The sequence below is a fragment of the Nansenia antarctica genome (assembly GCF_963989245.1).
Source record: "Nansenia antarctica genome assembly, chromosome: 8".
Taxonomy (NCBI): domain Eukaryota; kingdom Metazoa; phylum Chordata; class Actinopteri; order Argentiniformes; family Microstomatidae; genus Nansenia; species Nansenia antarctica.
This window is the reverse complement of record NC_137678.1, coordinates 52093314-52120813: the sequence shown is the minus strand read 5'-3', so window position 1 is coordinate 52120813 and position 27500 is coordinate 52093314. Positions and strand designations below refer to the sequence as shown.

Here is a 27500-nt window from a genome sequence, read left to right as displayed (position 1 = left end):
ACTTACGCAATGACATCGCTCCTTGACGTAGTTAATTGGTCGTTAATTATCGTTGTTTACGTTCTTATTTCGGACAGAGAATGTTTTGAAAAGAAACTAAAGAAGGAACGCCAAGTCTCACGGAGATTTGACCTGAAGTAGGGCGGGCAAAATGTCTGACGCGGCCTGCACGCGGTTTGGAAAGCTCTAGTCGTCATGCAAATGAACGAAACCAACACTTCAGATTCAATCAAGTGATAGAATGCCTCGGTTCATGATAACAACAGTCACTTTATTAATAATTGATAAATTCTCCAGGTTTTATCCCTGGCGTTGTAACATTGTGTTATCAAGGAAGAAAATCTCTCTCTTGCTCTCTCTCTCTCTCACACACACACACACACACACACACACACACACACACACACACACACACACACACACACACACACCTCTCTCTCTCTCTCTCACACACACACACACGCACACGCACACACACATTTGAATACTTTATTTGGTTCCACAAATTATATTATACAAACAGGGAATCAAATATTTCGGGGCTAAGCAGCACTGAACACTTAAGGGTACACATAACACCTCCTTCTCCACACGGCCAAGCTGCCAATAATAGCTGAGACAGAGCAAAATTTGGCAACCTGTTTGGCCTTTCTTTTAGTCATTGCAGCAATTCTCAGACCCCTCATGGTGCATTTATATACATGGCCCAGACTTCCAAATACAAGTATGCTGAATTTGCACTTGTACCCAAAGCTGGTTATCGTACCAAGTAGTGGTTGGTACACACACACACACACACACACACACACACACACACACACACACACACATACACACACACACACACACACACACACTAGGAACAACTACATTAGGAACAACTAACAGTCTGAATAATAATAGCATAATAATCTGATTAGATTGTTTACAATACAAATGTTTACATGTGTGAACCCTCTACAGGGTTTCCACAGCACTTCTTCAGGGCACTCAGCGTGGCGTGGCTGAACTGGTAGGTGAGCTTCTTCTTCACCTTGAAGATTTCTCCAGACCGGCCATAGTTCCTAAGGGCCCGAGACATCTTCTGGTAGGTCATGGGCCTCTTGTTGCCTTTCCTCTGCCCCCAGAGCGCTGCCACCTGGTCTTTATTCCTGGAGGAGAAGCAGAACACCCCATTGGCTGTTGTTGCGGTGGTCGGCACCCAGGAGACACAGTGGGCCATGCCAGGATCCTCCAGCATCTCAAACAGGAAGTGAAACAGACGCACCTTTTTTCTACCTGTAAGTAGTGATGTTGGTTAGCAGATTAGGGTTAGGGCGGAGTTTCCCCCCACACAATTTGCAATAAACATAAACACTAAAAAAATGATGTCTGTGTGAGATGATGCTGGCGGTGCAGATGGCAGCGATAGCAAAGTAAACATTTTGGTAATCTGATATGTAAAACCTGCAGAGATAGCGGCTGGGGTCTGAATGGCTTCATTGTGTTTTTACAGTAAAGGGCACGTCTCTTGCTCTCCAGGCATTGTTCCCTGAGGGCAGCAGCGGCTCCTGTGACAGTATCCATTAACCCACAAAAGGAGAACTCACCTCTCTCAGCAGCAGGTCCACTAGTGTGTTGTGTTGGCGACAGTTTTGCATTGTTTTGGTTTTGGTCCAGTGTTGAGTGGCCATGTTGTACTAGTGACATTGCCTGGAAGGTATGTTCCTCACCCTTGGGTGAGAAAACAGAGCAACTGATTAATTAATCAGTGTGCCGCTTTTGACTTCTTTAAACTTTACTCATTGCAAGAAGGTCATTATGACATCATGCTTACAGGTTGTTCATAGCTCCAATACATTTCACCCACATGTTCCTCCATAGACCCTGGTGGTAGGCAATGGAAAACACAAACGGTGGCCCGTAAAAATGTAGAAATACATAGAAGTCAAGTTATCAATATAATAAGGATGATCGATAAATAACACCAACCTTTTCCCCTGCTGTCTTCTCCAGCGTTCTGTTGGTAGTACTCCTCGAGAAACTCCAGAATCACCTCCAGGTCTGTCTGGTCGTCTTGGAAAGAATTCTGAGAAAGATAGTGGATAGATCAGTCATTTATTTTTTCCTTAAAGGATAATTCTGTGTCAATGAATGTGCTTTGATGAGCACAGGTGTCCATTTTGTTTAAAAGGGGTCCCATATTTACCATCACTGACTGTCAATATAGTGGTCCTCAGTTCCAAGTCCTTATTGCAAGTATTTCACAAAGCTCTCGGAAATGCAAATGCATAGTGGCACTGAAACGCTCAGTCTTTTATTATGGCCCCCTGATATGAGAGCCAGTTGGACTGCTTATCGCCCGGCCTCCACCACCAACCACAACCGACCCAGTGAACCCCCACCACAGCACAGAAACAATGACCACCACTCCACAAACCCCAGCAGCAGAGCAGCGCAGTCTCCCAGTACTGACCACATCCTCCCCGCTGGGCAAGATAAGGGCATGATGGGCCACTACACTCCAAACTCTCTCTCTGGGAAATACACACCGTGTTTGCCTTTTGGGCATAGACATAGTATAACCTTTGTTCATGTATTTCAGGGTTTGTGTTGTGAGAGAGATATAACTTAGGAGTAGACATTGTCCTGTCATTTTACTACCAGCGATATTTGGCTTATTGAACCGATGGAAATACATAAAAGTGCATGGTTTTTTATTTATTTTCTGGACAGGGAAGTTGTTTAATTCATTAATTTATTCATTTAACCAGGCCTAGGTGAGAGGCAATACCACTATAGCGATGTTGATGCAGAGTCAATGTTGAGTTGAAGGATTCATTGTCTGTATCCCACAAGAACACTCGACAGTTTAACAAAAGTATTTGGTAAGTAATTTATTGAAATATGTTTTGCAGAAATACAGGTGATACATTTGTTCATTCGTGTTAACATTTAAAACCAACGTCGTATTAATATATTTACATTTAAGTACAAAGCAAAACTGGCAAATAGTTCTCATAGGAAAAAAAAGATCTATGAACATTCATATTTTCAATATTTACACAAGCCAAATATATGTCCTTCCTCAACAGTTTTGGTAGAAAAACAATGACTATGGACAAGCCATTGTGGTAGCCACTACGTGACGTTAGAATTATAAGGTTATTTTGTCAAATTTTTGTTTTTTACATAATCTGATCCATTAGGTGTTTATTAATGCCTGTGTGGTGTTTTCATAAAATACAAAGGTTCCATCTCACAAAACATAATGGAATGTAAAAACTTTGACGCTCAATATCTCTGAACTGCCCTAAACGGAGATAGAACCTTATCATTCTAAACTGAGATAGAACCTTATCATTCTAAGCTCACGCCAGACTCAAAAATAGAGTACATAGATAGAAGGTGTAGTAGGATTTTTACTATAGACCATTTTTCCATGAAACTGTATCTGGGATCACAACTTGGTAACACTGGATGGCGTGAGGCTGGTGGCCAGATCACAGTCTGCTGGGAGAGGATAATGTCCATACCAGCTGTGCCACTCTGGTGCCACAGAGCCATAGTAGCCCGGTTCAGTCGGACCGTGCTGCTGCTGGTGGAGGAGCACCTCTCGGGCAGAGGTGTGCCCAGGGATGTGGGTGGTGCCGAGCCTCTGGATGATCACTGGGTTGAACTGGTAGGTGAGTTTGCGGCGTACTTTGACGATCTCGCCGGTGCGGCTGTAGTTGCGCAGGGCCCGGGCCATCTTCTGATAGGTCATGGTCTTGCGGTTGCCCTTGCGCTGGCCCCAGCACTCAGCCAGCTTCTCCTTGTTCTTGGAGATGAAGTGGAAGGTGCCACTGGCGCGGTCGGTCCACTGGATGGAGTCCACCATGTTGGGATCGCCCAGAGCCTCGTACAGGTACTCATAAAGACGCAGCTTTTTGCGACCTGACAACATCAAGAGGTTTGGATTAGAATTTGTTTTTTAAACGGCATTCAATGACTCTCTTACATGTACAGTATGTTGTACGTCATACATTCTTACATGTACAGTATGTTGTACGTCAAACATTCTTACATGTACAGAATATTCGTGAGCTTAGAATGATAAGGTTCTATCTCCGTTTAGGGCAGTTCAGAGATATTGAGCGTCAAAGTTTTTACATTCCATTATGTTTTGTGAGATGGAACCTTTGTATTTTATTAATTACTAACTAAAAAATGTCAACATTTTAAAAATAACACCACACAGGCATTAACAAACACCTAATGGATCAGATTATGCAAAAAACTCAATTTTGACCAAAAATGGAGATAGAACCTTATAATTCTAACGTCACGTATTGTCAGCACTGACGGCCAATGCCTGCTCACCTTTTCCGTTCCTCTGCAGGGTTAGGATGGAGGAGAACTGGGGAGACTCCACGGTCACAGAGGGACCCAGAGACACGTCAGGGACGACATGGGGCCACGACGACTGGCCAGAGGAGAGAGGTCGGAGGTCAGGTGATTCACATCACACACTTTTATTTCACTTCACTCTCACAATACTGTACTCACTCAGTCTCAGGTACAGCAGATTAGAGCAAATCGTGAGCTTAGAATGATACGGTTCTATCTCCGTTTAGGGGAGTTCAAAGATATTGAGCGTCAAAGTTTTTACATTCCATTATGTTCTGTGAGATGGAACCTTTGTATTTGATTAATTACTAACTAAAAATAACACCACACAGACATTAATAAACACCTAATGGATCAGATTTAGTAAAAAACTAAATTTTGACAAAAATGTCAATAATTCTAACGTCACGAAATAGCGAAACAGTTGCTTGCTCTGTGTACTTACAGGCGTCTCGTTCCAGTCGTATATGCTGCTGGGAACGTCAGAGGGGTGTGTGAGGGAGTAGCAGTTGAGGCTCTGTCGCGTAGGAGCCTGTTGGTTACCTAAAGTCTCATAGTACTTATACTCTGAAGACAAGGGGACAGATACTATTATTAATCACTGACATGAAATCTAAGTCATGAACAAATATACACTAAATATACTGCCCCTCCCTCCAAAAACACATTTATACTACAAAATCACCCAATAAAAACATATTATTTGAATATTTAAGTTACAAAAATATATATATTATTATTTTCAACAATCATGTGTGTGCCTACAAAGCTAATGTGTAACATTTGTGGTGTGTGCTTCCCGTGTTCCTGAGTGAAGTCTATTAATTATTAATATTAAAATAGGTGTTGGAATGTTGCTATACCTATTATGGGTTGTTCATAGTATGGGTTGTCACAATGCCGTTTAATCACATCAATTGCATCCACGAAGTGCTGGTTGATGTCGTTATCCAAGGAGCCCTAGGAGTTAGTCACAATGAGAAAACCAACATATTTACCACATTCATCAGAGAGAATGGTATATTGTATATTGCACAATATACTATTTGTTCCCAAATAAAACAAATGTTGATATATATACACAAATGTAATTTAATTATTTAAAAAATAAATAAATAAAAAAGACAAAATGGAAACAAAACCATCTATATTTCCCACATAACCAGAAAAATATATCTAATATTCATGACTCACCATATTATGTTTGAGCGTAAACTTCTGCGGAAGCTACTAGTGTCTGTGTCTGGAGCTAGGAACAGTGGGTGCAGGTGTTCAGTATTTGGACAGGTATATATAGCAAAACTTTCACCGTCCGGCTAAGCTAATAAAGTCGTTGGAATAAAGAGGTTGGTCGATTTAAATGTGTCAACGTCAAGTCCTCACAGGACAGCCTATGTTGAGGAATACTTCTCTTTTTGGAAGAAGAGATCAGATACCTCCCACAATCACTCTTTCATTTTGTTATGAGATCACAATCCATGTCAAACAAGTACCTCTTTTGTCACCTCACATTCAGGAATATCATTTACTTTCATTCCGATTTGCATTTGTAGATATTGATCACAAATACACATAATGATTATAAGAACTCTTCAATAAACACAGACATTTATATAAACATAGACATTTACTGTAAGTTGAAATCTGAGCCTATTCAACTGTTGAGGGGAAATTTCCACTTTGATTTGTCTTTTGTGTGCTTGTTTTGCTTTCTAATTGGAATGTCTGCCTCCAGTGATTCAAGAACATTGCCTGAATATTACTTTAATCTTCCCAGTCAACCATGTCATCTCAAAGGATCATTTACCAAAGGGATATATCGACCTTATGTGTATGCACATTTGGAGGGTGCATTGCATACAGGTCATGTATATGTTGATAAGTGGGTTTTAGCCTTATCTATCATAACAAGGCCAGATCACATATACATCTACTGTACATAGGAGCATTCCACATGTCCGTGTGTTGGTACCGTTGGGAACGGTCCCTATTGTATCCAAATAAATTAAAAGTGTTGCAAAGTGTCTTATCTGTAGATGTGGTCCTGGTCTGATTCACAAAGTTATCCTTGTACATCCCGACATTACTATGATATCACTTACTGTAGGCCTGCTGTGTCACTATGAAGGAGGTGAAAATGAGCCTAGGTTACAATAGCTCATTAAAAAGCATGTCAATGTTGAGCACCATACTTAAGTAAAGGGCTGTATATGTTGTAAACCTCTAAGCCACTAGGGACTGCTGAAGCACCAACCACAGTTCATTTGAGCACCAATTTTGTTCATTCAATGTCCATATTTGTTTTAATCTAATTTTTACATGAAATACTTGTTCATGTCATCAGATAGATGAAGGGTTTGTGACGTTGATGAGAGCAGATTAAATTGAACCTTTTCACACTCACTAACTGTCTGTTATGACATTGTCATTTTAAGAACAGTATCGCCACATTATATGGTATGGACATTCTAACTATAAGCTTTCACAAGGTCAAAGGTCAGAGGCACACAGTACCTGGCAAATATGCAATGGTGAAGTTTAGTAGGTTCTGAGCAGTATGTCTGTGACTTTAGACCTAGAATACCCGTGTTCTGAGTACCTGAGTTCAAAATACCTGAGTTATTTGAGAAATGTTGCAAGTAAACGTTCATGTTTGATGGTGACCATTGTTACGGACATGTATTGTAGGTGTCTTGTCCACCTAGCCAGCTCCTCCCTCTCCAGATAAACATGGTATTTTTGAGAAGTCAATGTATTACATGGGGACGACAAGAGTTTTAAATATCAACTGACTGACTCCTGAAGTTCCCCTTTCAGGTGTACTGAGTGTGAATGCAGTGGTGATCGTGGGTGGATGGTAAGATGGAAAGATTATGGACATTAAGGTTAAGTTACAGCATGACTGATAAGTAACTAATGTTGCATAAAAAGAAAATGATGCAAGCATGTCTTGAGCTTGTGTGCGTGTGTGTATGTGCACACGTTTGTGTGTGCATGCGTGCGTGTACGTCTGTGTGTGTGTGTGTGTGTGTGCGTGTGTGTGTGTGTGTGTGTGCGTGTGTGTGTGTGTGTGTGTGTGTGGTTCTTCCTGTCTGTATGCATACTGATAAAATGGTAGGATTTATTGAAGGAAAGGAACCTACTTCACCTTTCACACTATTTTACCTTCTCTCCATTCATGACATAACAATTGTCAAATTTCTGTCAAATGCACCTATTAAATCAAAAACCACAAACCTTTATTTGGGCCAACATCGTGATCATACTGTAGTTATACATACTTTAACATCCTAACTCTGAGAGTAGGTGCAAAATACACATATTGTACAAAATCTACAACGCTTGCAGCAAGCTATGACAGGATACCGATGTCGACAAAGTATTGGAACACAGGGGGTGTGTGTGGGTGTGCGTGTCAGTCTGAACGTGGTGGCTGTGTTGAGGTGTTTACATTCTCTGGTGAAGCAGGCATTAGGGCCCTTTATCTCTCCAAACAAAGAAGCACTTTCCTTCCCCTTCTTTGCACCCTCTATTCATAAGCTCTGTTTGTACCACCATCACGTGGAAAAGGCTGTGTAACCGCAACACGCTTTGACGCCTAGTTTACTTCTTTATTTACTGGCACTCAGTGAAAATCAAGAAGTACCCAAGCCACTCATACAGATTAGCCTATCAGTGGAAAACGTTTGTCAGGCCACAGAGTTGTAAAATCTCAATGAGATCATGTTATGGTCAGGTGGCAAAGGCTTTTATGAGCAGCAGAAACAATGACCATACTGTACATTTTGCACGATTCAGATAATAGGTTGACTTTCTTTGGCCGTCTTCCATCATAGGTTACTATTTTCGTTCTGTTGAGAGAAACTACCTCTAACACAACCAAGTTTGATGCCAGAATACATTTATTTATCAGGTACCAGCATGTGCATCACCACTGATTTGCATTTGTAGATATTGATCACAAATACACATAATTATTATTTACTGTACATTGAAATCTGAGCCTATTCATCTGTTGAGGGGAAATTTCCACTTTGATTTCTCTTTTGCTTTCTAACTGGAATGTATGAACGTATGAATGTATGAACGTATGAATGTATGAACGTATGAATGTATGCCTCCAATGATTCAAGAACATTGCCTAAATATTACTTTAATTTTCCCAGTCAACCATGTCATCTCAAATGATCATTTACCATAGGGACATATTTACCTCATGTGTATGCACATTTGGAGGGTGCATTGCATATTAAGTTGACTTCTTCATTTCAATCCTTCAAGATGACTTTATATTAGATGTAACCACAGGTAGGCCTACTGCACAGACAAAAGAATGCTGAAAACATCACAGTCATCTGGCATCTTCTTGTTCCTCCGTTGAAATCAGTCATGTAAAATGTCAAACTGTCTTAGTTCTCCACAGGGCCACTGGGTTGTGGTCAAGTGGAATCACACCTTGTTCAATGATGTCCAAGTGTTGTCAGTAATGTCCACTAATATACCAAACTATCTTTAGGAGTGCATATGAATACGGTTGGGAAATATAGTTCAAAGATATCTTTTCCACACATACACTGATGGAAAAAAATAATGGAGGTTGAAATCTAAAATGTAAAACAATTTAAATTCCATCCTGAATGTAGAATACACTGAGACATGTACGGAGTCGGTAGATGAATGGGTAGAGTTGATGACAGTGGTGGTTAGCTGGCTATGTTATTGCAGACCAACAGGTGGGAGTGCAGGGCAATAAATTAGTTGATGTTGAAGGCAGCATAGCTATCAGTTTCTGGACAGTTTTTCCACCACCCTAGAAATCCACCAGACCTAACCTCAGAGCAAATCCTCCGCTGCTCAAAGTGAACTGAATGGTTCAATCTAGAAGCATGCTCACTCATGGAAATAAACCACATTAACTGTGTGTGTGTGTGCGTGCGTGCGTGCGTGCGTGCGTGCGTGTGTTAACATAATGAGGAAGAGACACAAAAATAAACAACCAACAACCAAGGTACGATTTTCCAGATACTTTAAAATTTTTAAAATTGCCACTTCATTTGTGTCATTTACAATTCTGGTTTACTTTTAAGAATCTACAGAGAAACAAAAAGACCTTGCCATCAACCTCTTCAAAAATCTCTGGAAAAAAAAAAGCTCTGATGTGTACTGAGGTAGTACAAGGATAATGAAAAATCTAACCAATGTTCATTACACATACAAAGAACAGTATATACTATACAGTAAAATCCAGTATTTAGTAGAAGGGGTGGAATAGTTTGGAATAAATTAAAAAGATGTGGGTTATATGGTGTTGGGGGGGGGCTTGGGGCTCTTAGGTTGGAGCTTTGCTACTTTTTGCAGTAGGCTACAGCCCAATAAGCTGCCACCCCAACAATGGCCACCAGGGCGGCGCTCCCACACAGCAGCCGAGGTAGCCCGGATGGATTGTGTTTCGAAGAGGGCTCAGGCTTAGGCTTAGGCTCAGGCTCTGTCTTCTCAGGGACCACTTCTGACACCGCCATGGGAGGCTCCTCCACAGCCGGAAGCAGGACAGAGGACTTGGAATGGTCGTCGCTTTGGCTCTCCGCTGGGGGCTGCTGTTGCGCATGTGGTGCTAATACTGGGGGAGGGTAAAGCTGCTCCTGCATGGAGTTTAGGTTCTCTGTTATCTCAGCGAGCGTGAGGGCCGAGGGGACGGGAGTAGAGGCGGCAGAGGGAGGCTCCAGCTTTAAAACTGGCAGGGCGATACGCGGAACAAAATGCATCACTCTAACAGGCATCGACCGGACGAAAGGGTCCTCCTCCGCTGACATCAGGAGGTCCGTAGTCTCTGGGGCTTGGCGGCCTCGCTCGGCTTCAGGTAGCGCCTGGGCGGCGCTCAGCTCGTCACCGAGCTCCTCCTCACTCTCCCCTCCCAGCACACTCAGCACACTGGTGTCCTCTTCCTCCTCCTCCTCCTCCTCGTCCCCACGGGTCCCCTTGTCCACTTCAATGTCCGCCTCCTCCAGCATCTGCATCTCCACCTCCTCTCGCTCGAAGTGGACCATGTCTGAGATGGAGGAGTGGTTCTCGCTGCGCTCCTCGGTCAGGACCGCCTCGTCGCCGCTGTCCAGGCTCTTGGTGTCCTCTGGGTCCAGGTCTCCCATGGTGGACCAGGACTCAGCCAGGAGGCTCTCCGTCTGCCAGGGGGCTGACCCGCCACTCTCGGCCTGGCTCAGGGGGAGGATGGCCGGGCTTAGCCATTCCGTCTTCTGGTCTCCAGACAGGGTACTAACTTCACCACTGTCCTCCCCTCTGGACACAACTGGCCTGTTCCCCTCCAGACTGAAGACTGTGTACTAGAGAGAGAGAGAGAGAGAGATAGAGAGAGAGAGAGAGAGAGAGAGAGATAGAGAGAGAGAGAGAGAGAGAGAGAGAGAGAAAGAGAACAGACAATGAATCAGCAAAATGAAAAGCATAGCATACTGTAGGGTTATACTGTACACAGTAAAAAAATAAATTGTAAAAAAAAACGACCGTAATATCCAGTCATTCCAACAACCAAGCAACTACAGAGAGGTGGATCGAGTACAGTATTTGCGGTTATGTGATTTTTATGATCTAGAATTTCATATCTGTGGTTCCTGGAATATGAACCGATATATAGACATATTATGTTTCTGATTAGCTCCTTCCGTGACGCTATAACGTTCTGAGTGGAAAAAGCTGCACTCTCTGTTCCGTGTTGCTGCATTCTTGTCTATGTATAGCCTTGTCCCCACATATCTGGCTATGTATAGGCCCTATATACGTCTCCATCTGTCACCCAAGAGCGGAAGCTATTTCAAAGATTTCAGATGACGTCACACTTGGTCATGAGGAGAGGAAATAGAAAGGAAGTGATGTTAGATGTTGGAATATTAGCAGTGGGGAGGAGACTTCGGCCTCTGCCCAGCGTGTCTATGCTCTTAGCAACACAGAGGACCAGCTTTACAAAGAGCAGTGACATTTATCCAAGAGATCCAACTCACACACAGCTTTTAGAAATGACAGTAACCCCCCCTACACACACACCACCACCGTAACCTCCAACACCCCACACCACCACCCAGAGCAAACATTCTTCCACAGTACTAAGAAAAACTGTAGTATCAAATATCATGTGCTCTGTGCCTGAAGTGTGTAAGGCCAGTCATCTTCATCTTTTTTCAATCTTTTCCGGGAAATAAATGTTCTTGTAAGTAAGTACCCTTGTGAACCGATGGTTCTTGAGTCTTATGGCCCATAGGGCAGGAGCCTATCTCCTGTTTCCGTAGCGTGAGGCGGCTTGATGTACAAGTACCACCCCCCTGGACATGACGCTGGTATGTCGCAGGGTCTTACCCACAATCCAACCCTTAATGCTGAGTGCCAAGCAGGGAGGCATCGGGTACCATTTTTATAGTCTTTGGTATGACTCAGCAAGGGATCGAACTCACAACCTCCCAATCTCAGGGCGGACAGTCTAACCGCAAGGCCACTGAGTTGGTAAAAAAGAAAAGCTTGTACTGTATGTTATTTACATCAATCCCTGTCTTCAGGTCAATGTCAATCATTGAGTGTCACTGAATAATCCCCAAGCATGCGTGTGGGCTGTTTTTTACATGTAATCCCACCACCGTCAGAGCGTGACGTTAGAATTATAAGGTTCTATCTAAATTGAGTTTTTTTACATAATCTGATACATTAGGTGTTTATTAATGCCTGTGTGGTGTTATTTAAAAAAAAAAAAAAAAAATAGTTAGTAATTAATAAAATACAAAAGTTCTATCTCACAAAACATAATGGAATGTAAAAACTTTGACGCTCAATATCTCTGAACTACCCTAAACGGAGATAGAACCTTATCATTCTAAGCTCACGAGTTGTCCTTCAAATAGATTTGCTATTATCCTCATAGACCACAATTCACCTTTTGGAAAACAATGCAAATCTGTTCATACTTGGAATTCCAGTCAAGATCATAACTTTTATCTAGCACACCAACCCCCCCCCCCCACCCCACCCTGGCTCCAGGGCTGACAGCTGCAACACATGTGTTAAATGCTTTATGATTTCTCCCCATCAAGTACCCACTAGGTCATGTCACAGCACTGTAAGACTCTTGTCTGATTTAGTATCACTCGTATCCATATTCTCAGATCTGGTATTTTGCCCATGAGCTGCGGGAGAGGCTGCTGACGTACAATTTGATTGGACCGCTGCTTTAAAACAAGAAAATCCTTAAGACAAACCCTTCCCACAATGGCCTCCCTAGTTAGCAGCCTAGAGGTGAAGGCCATAGAATATGTGACATAGCCATCGACTTGCGAGCGATTCAGTCAGTGATTGGCCATGCTCTCATGTGACAAGTGTACCATGCCTTGGGGGGACTGTGTTGTTTTAGAGCGCTGATGTGTATTGCGAGGCACTTCGGCACACAATGTGAGAACACCACCATGGCAACAACATCCACACCAGCAAAGGCAGATGATTTGTTTTATCTGACAGGTTTCTTACGTGTTCAAAAGCTGCATTGACCTTTTCCTCGTCCCCTGATTGAGTAACAGGATTCCCATTGATCCTCTCAATGACACGCTTTTGACGTTCGACAGGGTCAAAGCCAAGGTAAACAATCCCTCCAGTATGTGGAGTGTAATAGTCCTCTTAATTTGCTCACGCCGGTATGAGTGTCAATGTATGACGGTGACGTCAGATACACAGGGGAAGGGGAAGGTCAGTCTGAATGTCAGACACAGGAAGTGAACCACGTCCAATGACAAATCCTGAGGGTCCCTTGTCACAGTCACCAAGTGATTGCTTTAGCAAACATTCATCCCTAACACGCACACACACACACACACACACACACACACACACACACACACTCGCATGCACACACGCATGCATAGCCTACACATGGAAAGACTTATGATAAGTGGACAACAACAAGTGGACACCACAACTACAATAATCCTTTCTGAGTCGATTTAATGATTTAATGAACTCACTCTTAAGTACCCTATAAATGACAACATGACCTAACCACTGCTCTAGCAACAGACCTGTCTTTACGGGCAGGTGGTTAACAGGGTTCCATGTTTGCCCTTCATAACAACAACAACAACAACAACAACAACAGGTTCCATGATGTCAGATAATTGACCCTCTCGGTTAAAACACAGGAGCTTTCATGAAGTTAGATACATATAGATTAGATGTTCATATGTTAGATACATACAGTATCTAAGTTGCCGTTCCCCATTATCCAGAATTGTTGACCAACTCCTCTTTAAACAACAAGATCTCCTCCTATGCCGGCAGTGGGTTAGGTTAGGTTCTTTTTTTAGGAAAGGCTACTTTCCATTTCCATGAGCAGAATAAAAAATATTTCCTACCTGGCTCCTTCCTGTGAAGCGTGGAGAGAGCGAGAGCTGTCAGGCGAGAGAAACAGATGTGTAAGCTGAGTGAGAGACGTGCACCTCGACATGGAGTCAGGGACACAGCGACGGAGAGGCTGACATACAAGACACACTGGAGCTGGCAATGGAAAACTTACTGCTGCACAGAGCAGAGGCCCCCCCCCCCCCCTCTCTCTCTCTCTCTCCCTCCCTCTTCCCCTCCCTTGATCCCTTCCCTCTCTCTCACTCACGCTCTCTCTCCTTCTCCTCCTCCCTTGATCCCTGCCCCCCCCACCTCTCTCTCTCTCCTTCTCCTCCTCCCTTGATCCCTGCCCCACCTCTCTCTCTCTCCTTCTCCTCCTCCCTTGATCCCTGCCCCACCTCTCTCTCTCTCCTTCTCCTCCTCCCTTGATCCCTGCCCCCCCCCCCCTCTCTCCCTCTCCTCCTCCTCCCTTGATCCCTGCCCCACCTCTCTCTCTCTCCTTCTCCTCCTCCCTTGATCTCCAACCCCCCCCCCCCCCCCCCTCTCTCTCTCTCTCTCTCTCTCTCTCTCTCTCTTTGCAAGCTATGACATAACACTTGCTTGAGTGTGTTGATATATGTTTATGGTGGAAAAAATAAAGATTCTGTTTGTGAGAGGCTGCTATGAAATCACTCTTGGTCGCTGAACTATTCACCAGTCTTCACTAGTAAGAGCAGAAGACTCAGCTAACTTGTATCTATTGTCTCGCCCTGGGCAGGGATTACTATACACTGTACCAGCCAGTCACCTCAGACATAATAATAAGGTTAGTTTTGGTACACTCGTGATGTTAGAATTATACGGTTCTATCTCCATTTTTGGTCAAAATTGAGTTTTTTTTTTTTACATAATCTGATCCATTAGGTGTTTATTAACACCTGTGTGGTGTTCTTTTTAAAATGTTGACATTTTTGAGTTAGTAATTAATAAAATACAAAGGTTCCATCTCACAATACATAATGGAATGTAAAAAATGTCTCTGAACCACCCTAAACGGAGATAGAACCTTATCATTCTAAGCTCACGCACTGTTGCCATAGTATTCTGATTAAGTTCCAAGTGACAGACAGTCACATGATTCCCTGAGACTGGGTGGAAACTACTACAAGCTGTCATGGAAAACATTTAAGCTCTAGCACTCTCTGCTGGCAAGAGAGTTTATCCCTGATGCCAATGACTCATAAGCCTATACAGTTGTCCTATATTGTCATATCCACTGTTCGATTTTCCTTTGATAATATTGTATTTGTTGTATTGTATTGTATATATATATATATATATATATATATATATATATATATATATATATATATATATATATATATATATATATATATATTCAAATACAATATTATCATAGGAACATCGAACAGTGGATAGGACAACTGTATATGTATATTTATATATCTATAATAATAATAAACGCATTTTATTTGTATTGCACTTTTAATTCAAAAAGAATCTCAGACTCAGAGTGCTACAGAGAGAAAAAAACAACAACCGTAAAATCATAATAAGTTAAAAACAAAACAACCTAAAAACATAATAAGTTAAAAACTAACAAAATAATCTATATATATCTATAAGCTATATCTATATACAGGGTTCGAGTTATAACAGGGTATATACAGGAATCTTGAGGGTAATTTCAATACCTTTCGAAGACTTTTTAAAGACCTTGTCAATATCTTTCCAGACCTCACCGCCACTTGGAGCTGTAACCGTTTACATCAGTGACACCTTTAACTTAACAGTTTTAGTTTGCAATAGACAAGACCACTATCATAGAGTCTATTTCAGAAGAATACCTACACAATTCAAGACTTCATAAAATCGTGATTAGACTTTTTAATACTTATTAAGGGTCTTGATTTTCCCAAAATTGATTTATCAACTTTTAATACTTTTCAAGACACCGCGGATACCCTGGACTTACAGAAGCTCCAGGGAATCCTCTCTCGCCCGTGAACCCAGACTCCCCCTGGCGTCCGGCGAAGCCCTGGTCTCCCTTGTCCCCCTGGCCTCCTGGGTTGCCTGGGACACCGGCGGGTCCTGGAGCACCCGTGGATCCTGAGGAGAGAGGAGGAGGAGGAGGAGGAGGAGGAGGAGAAGAGGAGGAGGAGGAGAAGAGGAGAGGAGGAGAGGAGGAGGAGGAGGAGGAGGAGAGGAGAGGAGGAGGAGGAGAGGAGGAGAAGAGGAGAGGAGGAGGAGGAGGAGGAGGAGAAGAGGAGAGGAGGAGGAGGAGAGGAGGAGGAGGAGGAGGAGGAGGAGAGGAGAGGAGGAGGAGGAGGAGGAGGAGAGGAGGAGGAGAAGAGGAGAGGAGGAGGAGGAGAGGAGGAGGAGGAGGAGGAGGAGGAGGAGAGGAGAAGGAGAGGAGGAGGAAAGGAGGAGGAGGAGAGGAGGAGGAGAGGAGGAGGAGGAGGAGGAGAGGAGGAGGAGGAGGAGGAGAGGAGGAGAGGAGGAGGAGGAGAGGAGGAGGAGGAGGAGAATGGAGGGATAAGAGCAGGAAGAGAGGGACGTATATCATCCTAACTAACGGACTGCACTTATATAGCTATGCCTTATCTTATTCCAAAGCACTTTACAATGGCTTCTCATTCACCCATTCACATACACATTCACATACACATTCACACACACATTCACACACACATTCACACGGCAAGCTACCATGCAAGGTGCCGGTCCGCTCATTGGGAGCAATTTGGGGTTGGGGTTCAGTGACTTGCCCAAGGACACCTCGACACGTGGTCTATGTGTGTGTGTGTGTGTCTATGTGTGTGTATATATGTATGTGTATGTGTGTGTGTGTGTGTGTGCGTGCGTGCGTGTGCGCATTGGTGTGTGTGCGTGTCTATGTGTCTATGTGTGTGTCTGTGTGCGTGCGCATGCGTGTCTATATGTGTGTGTGTGTGTGTGTGCGTGTGTGTGCATGCGCATGCGTGTCTATATGTGTGTGCGTGTGCGTGTGCGTGTGCATGTGCGTGTGTGTGTGTGTGTGGCCCACCTGTCTCTCCAGTCTCTCCCTGCCCTCCTGTGTCTCCTTTGGGTCCGTCCATGGAGGGTCCGGGGAGGCCTCTCTCCCCCTGGTGGCCCTGGCCGCCCTGGTGCCCTGCGAGACCCTTGTCACCCTTGACCCCTGGGATACCTGACATACCGGGAGTACCAGGGAAACCAGGACTGCCCTTATCACCTGGGGGGAGAGGGGGAGAGGGGGAGGGGGAAGGGGAGAGAGGGAGAGAGAGGGGGGGAGGGAGAGATGTGGAGATGAGAGAGAGGGGGAGAGAGAGAGGGGGGGAGAGGGAGGGAGAGAGAGAGGGGGAGAGATGGGGGAGAGAGAGAAAGGGTATGAGACACAATGTTCCACTGATCTTGACTGAGACTGACCAACTCAGACAGAGGTTTTCTCTCACCTTTACCGCCAAACGTCCCTGGAGTTCCTGGCATGCCCCTGCCGGGTAACCCTGTAGAGGAGACAGGGAGACATTTACATTACATTTTTGGCATTTAGCAGACGCCTTATTCCAAAGCGACTTACAATCAATACATTTGACGAAGCAAGTGAATCATCAATCCACCAGTCGTGGGGAGAGGGACAGAGAGATGGACAGGGGGAGAGACAGGGGGAGGGACAGAGAGAGGGACAGGGGGAGAGACAGGGGAGTAACAGAGGGGAGGACAGGGAGAGGGGCAGACTCAGAGACCAGTATATGACTCAAGACGCTTCACCTGTTAATCCCTGGGATCTAACTGTTACTTGGCTGTCGGTGTTTGATTGTGTTCTCCTATCTAAACATCTGGATTGGTTAATGGATTGACTGATGGATTCATCAATATGTTAATATCAGCCATTGCACCCACCACCCCCCCTCATGGCTAATGCATCCACCACTGACCGGGGTCTCCTCTCTCTCCTGACGACCCAGGGATGCCATCCACTCCAGGGTCTCCTTTCTCTCCGGTCTCACCTGGGGGTCCCTGCAGACCGGGCTCGCCTGGGGACAACAGGTAGGTGTGTTACAAAACAAACATTTAAATCTGAACTATCATGTCGCGTTTGATACGACTTTTACGTCACTCTAGAGCGACAGAGAGACAATCATCATCATTCTGCGCCGGTTCCTTGGCGGTATAGGAGCGAGTGCTCTACAAAAAGCCATAGCTAAGCATTTGGCTCTCTTTTTCCTCACCCTTCTTCTTTTGACCACTTGCTCATATCTTTGCCGGCTTCCGCTGCACAAAAACTTGAAAATGAAACCGGTTGTAACGTTATCATGTTATCCATGGTTACTTCCGTAAACAGTGCGCTGCGCGTGACGTCCTGACGTCATTGTTATTGTCCTTCTGCGCCTGCGGGTCTGTTCAGGGCCGTGGAATGTTCACACGGGAGTCAATGTAGGTCAAATATAGGTCACATTTTAAAAGTAATGTCAAACAAAGAAATCGGATCTGTGTAAAAAAAAATCGGAATTGAGCATCAAGACCTGCCGTGTGAACGTAGCCTAAGGGCCAATCCCAATTCACCCCTAGCCCTTCGTTTTCACCCCTATGGCTCGATTGGCGCTTTCACGTTTAGGGGGAGGGCTATCCCAATTCATATTTCATCGAGCCATGGCTTCATTTCGAGGGCTAACTATGACTTCGTTTCGAGCGATTCCAGGACCAGACTAGCTTCGAAGCGATAGGGGTACGCTACCCCTTGATTCCAGGATGCATTGCGAATCATCTACAGAAATCTTATGTCGCTCTATTCAATGCGGAAATGTCATTTTACTTTCTCTGTAATTACTTATTAATAAAGATTTGAAAAATTATTGTCTTAGTTTAATGTCATTAAAATGCATTAGACCTTTTATTTATAACAAGCATAACCCAAAAAAACGCTTTTATGTCGGTGCTGTGTCTAACGTTACAGTAACGCAACGCTGCATGACAGTCGAGCATTTCAGAGATGTACAATCATAAATCAATTATTACCTGTGGCGTTTGACAGCGGATGATGGTACACATATGTAAAGTTACTGTATCTGTCAAACGTTCGGCTGACTTGTACATGCACATTTTTACCTATTTCCATGTAGCGGCACCCGCAATCAGTTGTTATTATGTAATATTATTAATGGGTTGTATCATTCATTTAAATGCATTATAGACCTTTTCTTTATAACAAGCACAACAACAACAAAACGTTATTATGCCGATGTGCTGTGTGTCTAACGTTACAAGCTGATTTGTGCATGACAGCCACGCATTGACATATTTCCATGTTTGACACGCAAAATGTAACTACAGCTACAGCGCAGACTGGCATCGGCACGGGTTTGGTAGCGTGAACTATACCATAATGCATTGCATGTCATGTATAAAAAGATCAATACCACAATACCTATTGATAACGGCGAAGAAGAGAAGAGAGAGAAAAGAGACAAGAGACAAGAAAAGAGACCACAAAAAAACAACAACAACAAAGATACACAAATGTGTGTATTTACTTCGTTAATGAAGTTTGTGAAAAGTTATGACCATGGTATTGTAATGTCCAAATTGTAACTATATACGACTGTCGCATCTGGCAGGCCGCATCTGGCAGGCCCATGCAGAACACCACTTTGTCAGAAAGCAATAGCATTGGTTCTTTCGATTCTGAACAATTATACAACAATGATACAACTATCGATCTCGGCTTACGCCCCGAACAACTTTGACCCTGGTTTTTATGACCTTTTAACCAAAACCATCTTAGACCTGGCGGGCTTTCGCCTGGTCCTGGGGGCGGATTTCAATGCGGTTTGGGATAACAACATTGATAGAACAGGCGAAACTCAGAGCAGGGACCAACGTCTCGCCTCTGATGCTTTACGCCAGTGGGCAGCCCACACTGGCATGGCTGACATCTGGCGCCTGGTGAACCCTTCCATAAAAGATTATTCTTTTTTCTCGGGAAGACATAGATCCTTCTCAAGGATAGATTTTCTATTCGCGTCTAAAGACTTATTCCAAAATGTTCAAAACGCTTTTTATATACCAGTTACATGGTCCGATCACAAACCTATATGCTGTTCGGTTTTCATAAGGGTTCAACCTGCCAGAGCCCCCAGATGGCCATTCAATTCCTCGCTCTTGCGTGATGAAACATACAAATCTCAATTTGAGAACAACTTAAATGAGTTTTTAGGGTTCAATAAGAACTCGGTATCTGACCCGAGAATTTTGTGGGAGGCAGTGAAGGGCTTTATTAGAAGTAATACCACCCTATATGCATCAACCCCAAAAAAGGAACGTACAGCTAAACTAGAAGCGCTTGACATGAAATATGCTGCTCTGGATGCGACTCTACAATGCTGCTATAGCGATGCTGCTGCTTTAGAAAAAGTATTAATTAAAAAAGAAATTAACTCCCTTTTAAGACGCCGCTCTGAATTTCTCATGCACAAGACAAGGCAGAATTACTACTTTCACTCTGCCAGACCCAGCCACCTGCTAGCTATGAGACTTCGAGCTAATGAACATTTTGCTGACATTTTCAGCGTTAAATCCATAGATGGCACTGTTCTGACCGATCCCAAGAGCATAAATGCAGCTTTTGTCTCTTTTTACAAGCAGCTGTACAGCTCAGAGAATGGCTTTGATAAAGCTGCATGTGAAAGCTTTCTGTCTAATGTCCATATGAAGCACATCACTGACAGTGAAACTGAAAGTTTAAATGCATCTATTACACAAGATGAATTGATGGAAGCAGCGTCAGATATGTGCAAGGGCAAATCGCCAGGTCCAGATGGCATTCCACCAGAGTTCTACCTTACTTTTTGGTCCTTGCTTAGCCCTCTGCTCACAGAGATGATATTGCATTCAGTTAAAGAAGGCTCTTTCTCAAGAGATGTTAACACTGCTCTAATATCCTTGCTGCTTAAAAAAGACAAAGACCCAGCAGAATGTGCCAATTACAGGCCCTTGTCCCTCCTGAATGCGGATCATAAACTTTACGCCAAGGTGCTGGCGCGGCGCCTTCAGGGTCACATGATGAAACTAGTCCATTGCGATCAGACGGGTTTTATTAAATCCAGATTAGCCTCAGATAATGTAAGAAGGCTCCTACATATCATAGATGGTGCCCAAAATGTACTTACTCCAACTGCTGTCCTTTCGCTTGATGCAATGAAGGCCGCTAAGACTAACAGACTGAAGAACAGCTTCTACCACAGGGCCGTCCAGGCCCTAAACACAGCAAAGACCTAAGTTCTGGGCCCTGGACAGTCTGGACGGATTGTATGGCAGCTGCTGGACTGAAAAAATCAGGTGTAGTGCTGAGGCACAAACATGTACATTTCAAGCCTGCAAACTGTGACACTTTAAATAACGTGAAACAATACTATTGTGCAATATGACAACCCTAGTCGTCTATCTGTACAGTATAGTACAGTGGATTGTGTACATAGCCTTTATTTATGTAAACCAGCTCCTTCCCTTCTTGTGATTTTTTTTAAAAAGTGTTTTTTTCCCCCTTTTCCTAACACCAGGGGAGCCACCCCTCCTAAATTTCGTTGTTTGGTACCTGTACTGTAGCAATGACAATAAAGTCCATTCATTCATTCATTCATTCGATCGCTTAGAATGGCCCTTTTTATGGGCAGTCCTAGGAGCAATGGGCTTCGGTACCCCTTTTATTGATATGATTAAGGTGTTATACACTAATCCATCAGCTATGGTAATTACAGGCAAGAACTGCTCCCCCTCTTCCCTATATCTAGAGGCTCCAGGCAGGGCTGCCCATTGAGCCCACTGCTCTTTGTGCTCTCTCTTGAGCCGTTGGCGAGCACCATCCGTCAGTCACCCATGCTATCTCCGATCTCTATCAATGGAACACATCATCACATCTCTTTATATGCCGATGATATATTAGTCTATACGGATAATGCCATACAATGCATCCCACAAATTCTATCTATTCTCGGGCAATACGGTAAACTATCTGGCCTCAAAATAAACTGGCAGAAATCTGCTCTGCTACCTTTGAATCAAGCAATAACCAATGCCCATGCCCCTCTATCCATTCCAGTTGTCAATAATTTTACATACTTGGGGATAGAGATTTTCCCTTCAACTCTTACAATAGCTAAACACAACTATGGTAACACATTAGACAAAATCATACTTGATCTGAATAGATGGTCCTCACTGCCTAATTCACTTCGCAGCCGAGTTTCAATAGTTAAGATGAACATTTTACCCAGAGTATTTTTTTTTAGCTCAATGCTACCTCTCCCTCCACCAACTCAGTACTGGAGTAAGCTAAAAACGGCTGTAACAAAATGTCTATGGCGAGGCAAACGACCGCGTATTAAGTTCTCTACAATGCAGCGAGACAGGACAGACGGCGTTCTCTCCCTTCCAAATTTTAAACACTATTACTGGGCCTTTACACTTAGACCTCTGTTAAATTGGATACAACCTGAGGCTTTGGTGTCATGGCGGGCCCTGGAGGAGAGTCTGGTGCGTCCTCACTCACTCCAAGAGCTTCTGTACTCGAACATTCCCATCACTCACTGTCGCCGGAAATTTGGTCCCATAGTGTCCCAACTGATTTCGACATGGAGGGCAGTAGAGAAACTGAGTGGTTGCCCCTTTGCATGGAATCCTTGCTCTCCATTGTTTAATAATGCCAGACTGCTGATTGGTGGCCATCCTATTCAGTTCTCTTGATGGAAAGAGAAAGGTGTCCAAACACTGGGAGACATCTACGGAAATGAGGGTTTACTTACTTTTCAAGAGCTATGCATAAAATTTGGTTTGCCATGTTCTTCTTTTTTCTTTTATTTACAATTGAGAGCTGCTCTGAAAGCCAGTGGAGTCTCTCTGCAAACTCCTCTCACACCACATCCATTGCACAAAGTCCTTTACAGCACTGATGGCTCTAGTGGCCTGGTTTCTAATCTCTATCCTTTTAGTTCTAAACACGCTTACGCTTACGCTTTCTAAACACCCCTGGCTTTGGATACTATATGGAGGGCCCACATCCCAGAACTAGATTCAGCCTTTGATTGGGATAAGGTCTGGTCCAACATACTGTTAGCATCTAGAAATCCTGACCACCAGCAAATCCATTACAACTTCATACATAGAGTTTACCTGACACCCAAGAAACTTTTCTTGATGAAAATCAACACACACCCTACTTGCACCTTGTGCGCTAACAAGGCCTATGGCACCTACATGCACATGGTCTGGGAGTGTCCTCCAGTGGCTAGTTTCTTCCTGCATAGGACCTTGTCTACCTTTGAGAACTTGACATCCTCTCTCCTGAACATCTGTATTGCTGTCTGACCCCTGGACCTGAGGGCATACTTGGTTGTCTGGATTGGTTGTCCCTAAAGTGGGCGGAGCTTGTGTCAAAGTGAGCGGAGCTTAAGTCAACGTGGGCGGAGCTTGTGTAAAAGTGGGCGGAGCTTGTGTCAAAGTGGGCGGAGCTTGTGCAGCTCACTCTCTCTATGCCCTGGGACTTGAAGAAGAAGGAGAAGAAGAAAAAGTCCCAGGCACCCAAAAATCTCCACGATGAAGCGTCACAGGGGTCCGGTCACGTGGCCCGAGTTTCGAGGCGCTAGCTCAAACGGTCTCTCCGTTAACGAGTTTCCTGCAAATTAGCCACGAGCTCACCGTTCAATGCTAACGATATACCTTTTCGGAATCAGCGTGATCTCACGATCATAAAAGCCAATGGGGGAAAAAAAAAAAGTCAGATTAAAAAAAAAAGACAAGTAGTCCTTATCAAACTATAAAAAGTGCGGCGTTTCCCGGGCATACGCAGGTGCACGTGCCCCCAAAGTGGGCGTGGCTTAAGTCAAAGTGGGCGGAGCTTGTGTCTGAGTGGGCGGAGCTTGTGTCAGAGTGGGCGGAGCTTGTGTCTAAGTGGGAGTGGCTTAAGTCTAAGTGGGCGGAGCTTTGTCTAAGTGGGCGGAGCTTACGTCAAAGTGGGCGGAGCTTGAGTCAAAGTGGGCGGAGCTTAAGTCAAAGTGGGCGGAGCTTGTGTAAAAGTGGGCGGAGCTTGTGTAAAAGTGGGCGGAGCTTAAGTCAAAGTGGGCGGAGCTTGTGTCAAAGTGGGCGGAGCTTGTGTCAAAGTGGGCGGAGCTTACGTCAAAGTGGGCAGAGCTTGTGTAAAAGTGGGCGGAGCTTAAGTCAAAGTGGGCGGAGCTTAAGTCAAAGTGGGCGGAGCTTGTGTCAAAGTGGGCGGAGCTTAAGTCAAAGTGGGCGGAGCTTAAGTCAAAGTGGGCACAACAACCACACACGCACACACACGCGCGCGCACACACGCACGCGCACACGCACGTGCACACACACTCGCGCACGTACGCGCACGCACGCGCACACGCGCAAACACACACACGCGCACACGTGCACACGCACACTCACGCACACGCGCACACGCACATACACGCGCGCACACACACACGCGCGCGCACTCACGCGCACGTACGCGCACGCACGCGCACAAACACATGCGCGCACACACACACACGCGCACACGCACACACACGCGCGCACACACACGCGCACGTACGCGCGCGCACGCACGCGCACACGCACACACACGCACACACGCGCGCAAGCACACGCACACACACACGCACGCGCGAACACACAGTAACACAGACACATTCAGACAAAGTAACACACACATTCAGACACAGTAACACACACATTCAGACACAGTAACACACACATTCAGACACAGTAACAGACACAGTAACACACACATTCAGACACAGTAACAGACACATTCAGACACAGTAACAGACACATTCAGACACAGTAACAGACACATTCAGACACAGTAACACACACGTTCAGACACAGTAACACACACATTCAGACACAGTAACAGACACAGTAACACACACATTCAGACACAGTAACAGACACAGTAACACACACATTCAGACACAGTAACAGACACAGTAACACACACATTCAGACACAGTAACACACACATTCAGACACAGTAACAGACACATTCAGACACAGTAACAGACACATTCAGACACAGTAACAGACACATTCAGACACAGTAACACACACGTTCAGACACAGTAACACACACATTCAGACACAGTAACAGACACACTCAGACACAGTAACACACACATTCAGACACAGTAACACACACACTCAGACACAGTAACAGACGCACACATTCAGACACAGTAACACACACATTCAGACACAGTAACAGACGCACACATTCAGACACAGTAACACACACATTCAGACACAGTAACAGACACACACATTCAGACACAGTAACACACACACATACATTCAGACACAGTAACACAGACACACGCATTCAGATACACACACACATTCAGACACAGTAACACAGACACACACATTCACACACACACACACACACACATTCAGACACAGTAACAGACACACATTCAGACACAGTAACAGACACACATTCAGACACAGTAACACACACATTCAGACACACACACATTCAGACACAGTAACACACACAGACACACACACACTCAGACACAGTAACAGACACACACATTCAGACACATTCAGACACACACATACATTCAGACACAGTAACAGACACACATTCAGACACAGTAACACACACATTCAGACACACACACACATTCAGACACAGTAACACACACAGACACACACACACTCAGACACAGTAACAGACACACACATTCAGACACATTCAGACACACACATACATTCAGACACAGTAACAGACACATTCAGACACAGTAACACACACATTCAGACACAGTAACACAGACACACACATTCAGACACAGTAACACACACATTCAGACACAGTAACACAGACACACACATTCAGACACAGTAACAGACACACATTCAGACACAGTAACACACACATTCAGACACAGTAACAGACACACACATTCAGACACATTCAGACACACACATACATTCAGACACAGTAACAGACACATTCAGACACAGTAACACACACATTCAGACACAGTAACACAGACACACACATTCAGACACAGTAACACACACATTCAGACACAGTAACACAGACACACACATTCAGACACAGTAACACAGACACACACATTCAGACACAGTAACACAGACACACACATTCAGACACAGTAACGCACACATTCAGACACAGTAACACACACATTCAGACACAGTAACACACACATTCAGACACAGTAACACAGACACACACATTCAGACACAGTAACACAGACACACACATTCAGACACAGTAACACACACATTCAGACACAGTAACACACACATTCAGACACAGTAACACACACTCAGACACAGTAACACACACATTCAGACACAGTAACACAGACACACACAGACACACACATTCAGACACAGTAACACAAACACACACACACACATTCAGACACAGTAACAGACACATTCAGACACAGTAACAGACATACACACACAGACACACACACACACACATTCAGACACAGTAACACAGACACACACATTCAGACACAGTAACAGACATACACACACAGTAACAGACAGACACACATTCAGACACAGTAACAGACACACACAGGACCATCACCCCCCCCCCCCCCCCCCCAGTGACCTCTGACCTCGGGGCAGGTCGCTGCCGTTGGGGTCGTAGGAGTAGGAGGGGGGCGGGACCGCGCTGACCGCCTCCCCCATCTCGTTCACAAACCAGGGCGAGGGAGGAGGGAGCGCCATGGAAACCACTGGACCACAACAACAACAACATCAGTAGGGATGGAACGATGCACTCAACTCACGATACGATACTCGAGATTTATTTTTAACAAAATGAGATTGCTAACAAATTATGACTGAAAAAGATTGTTATTTGTCTCTAAGACAAAAACTATAAAACTGTATTTTCTTAAAGAATCCCTTTTTATTTCGGAGGTAGGGTATGACTGCATATTTCTTTTCTTTATAAGAACGAAAGCGAAGTCAAAAGTAGATTGCGCCCTCTGCTGGTTAAAAAGAGTACCGCAATTAAATGTTTCATCTCATCGATTTGAATCGTCAGATATTTGTGTCCACTTGACAGAGACACACACACACACACACACACACACAGGGTACCTGGTCTGTGTGTGTTTGTGTGTGTGTGTGTGTGTGTGGGGGGGGGGGTACCTGGTCTGGCCAGTGTGTGTGTGTGTGTGTGTGTGTGTGTGTACCTGGTCTGGCCAGGGTGTGTGTGTGTGTGTGTACCTGGTCTGGCCAGGGTGTGGGGGGGCAGGGGCGCCCCCTGGGCGTGTGTGGGGGCCGGGGGGGGGGGCGGGGGTCTGGGAGGAGGAGGAGGAGGAGGAGGAGTTGGAGGTGAAGATGGCGGCGGGCGCCGTGTTGACGGCCTGGGAGGAGGAGAGGACCGCCGCCTTCACCACCACCTGACAGGAAGTAGCACAGGACACACAGGAAGTACACACGTCATCACAGGAAGTAGCACAGGACACACAGGAAGTACACACGTCATCACAGGAAGTAGCACAGCACACACAGGAAGTACACACGTCACCACAGGAAATTGTTTGGTGTTCAGGGTAAGTGGTACTCTTCGTTTTAAGGTGTGTGTGTGTGTGTGTGTGTGTGTACCTGTTGAGAGTAGCTGTATGTGGCAACACCCTCTTGTGGCGAGCCTGCGCGAGAGCCTTCCTCCTGGATGGTCTGCAGAACAACCAGAC

The 27500-nt window shown here is 44.6% G+C and overlaps 1 protein-coding gene and 1 pseudogene across 2 annotated transcripts in view; both read right to left on the bottom strand.

Annotated features, from left to right (window-relative positions):
* Positions 1-3439: 3439 nt before the first annotated feature.
* On the bottom strand, positions 3440-7548 carry LOC308164385 (transcription factor Spi-C-like; the record flags this gene model as incomplete). Its single annotated transcript, XM_080538488.1, has 5 exons — positions 3440-3915; positions 4342-4444; positions 4814-4935; positions 5232-5328; positions 7534-7548. 5 exons carry the CDS (start codon positions 7546-7548, stop codon positions 3440-3442), a joined length of 813 nt encoding a protein of 270 aa, XP_080394614.1.
* A 2165-nt stretch (positions 7549-9713) lies between these two features.
* LOC308164384 (UDP-N-acetylglucosamine transferase subunit ALG13-like) overlaps positions 9714-27500 on the bottom strand; it is a 47886-nt pseudogene continuing 30099 nt past the window's right edge. Inside the window, exons 19-27 of the transcript in view lie at positions 27412-27483; positions 27041-27206; positions 26641-26662; positions 26412-26531; positions 17682-17780; positions 17199-17249; positions 16916-16978; positions 15722-15855; positions 9714-10703 (exon numbers count right to left, since the gene is read on the bottom strand). The product of the transcript in view is annotated as a UDP-N-acetylglucosamine transferase subunit ALG13-like (transcript). The remainder of the gene's footprint in view (positions 10704-15721; positions 15856-16915; positions 16979-17198; positions 17250-17681; positions 17781-26411; positions 26532-26640; positions 26663-27040; positions 27207-27411; positions 27484-27500) is intronic.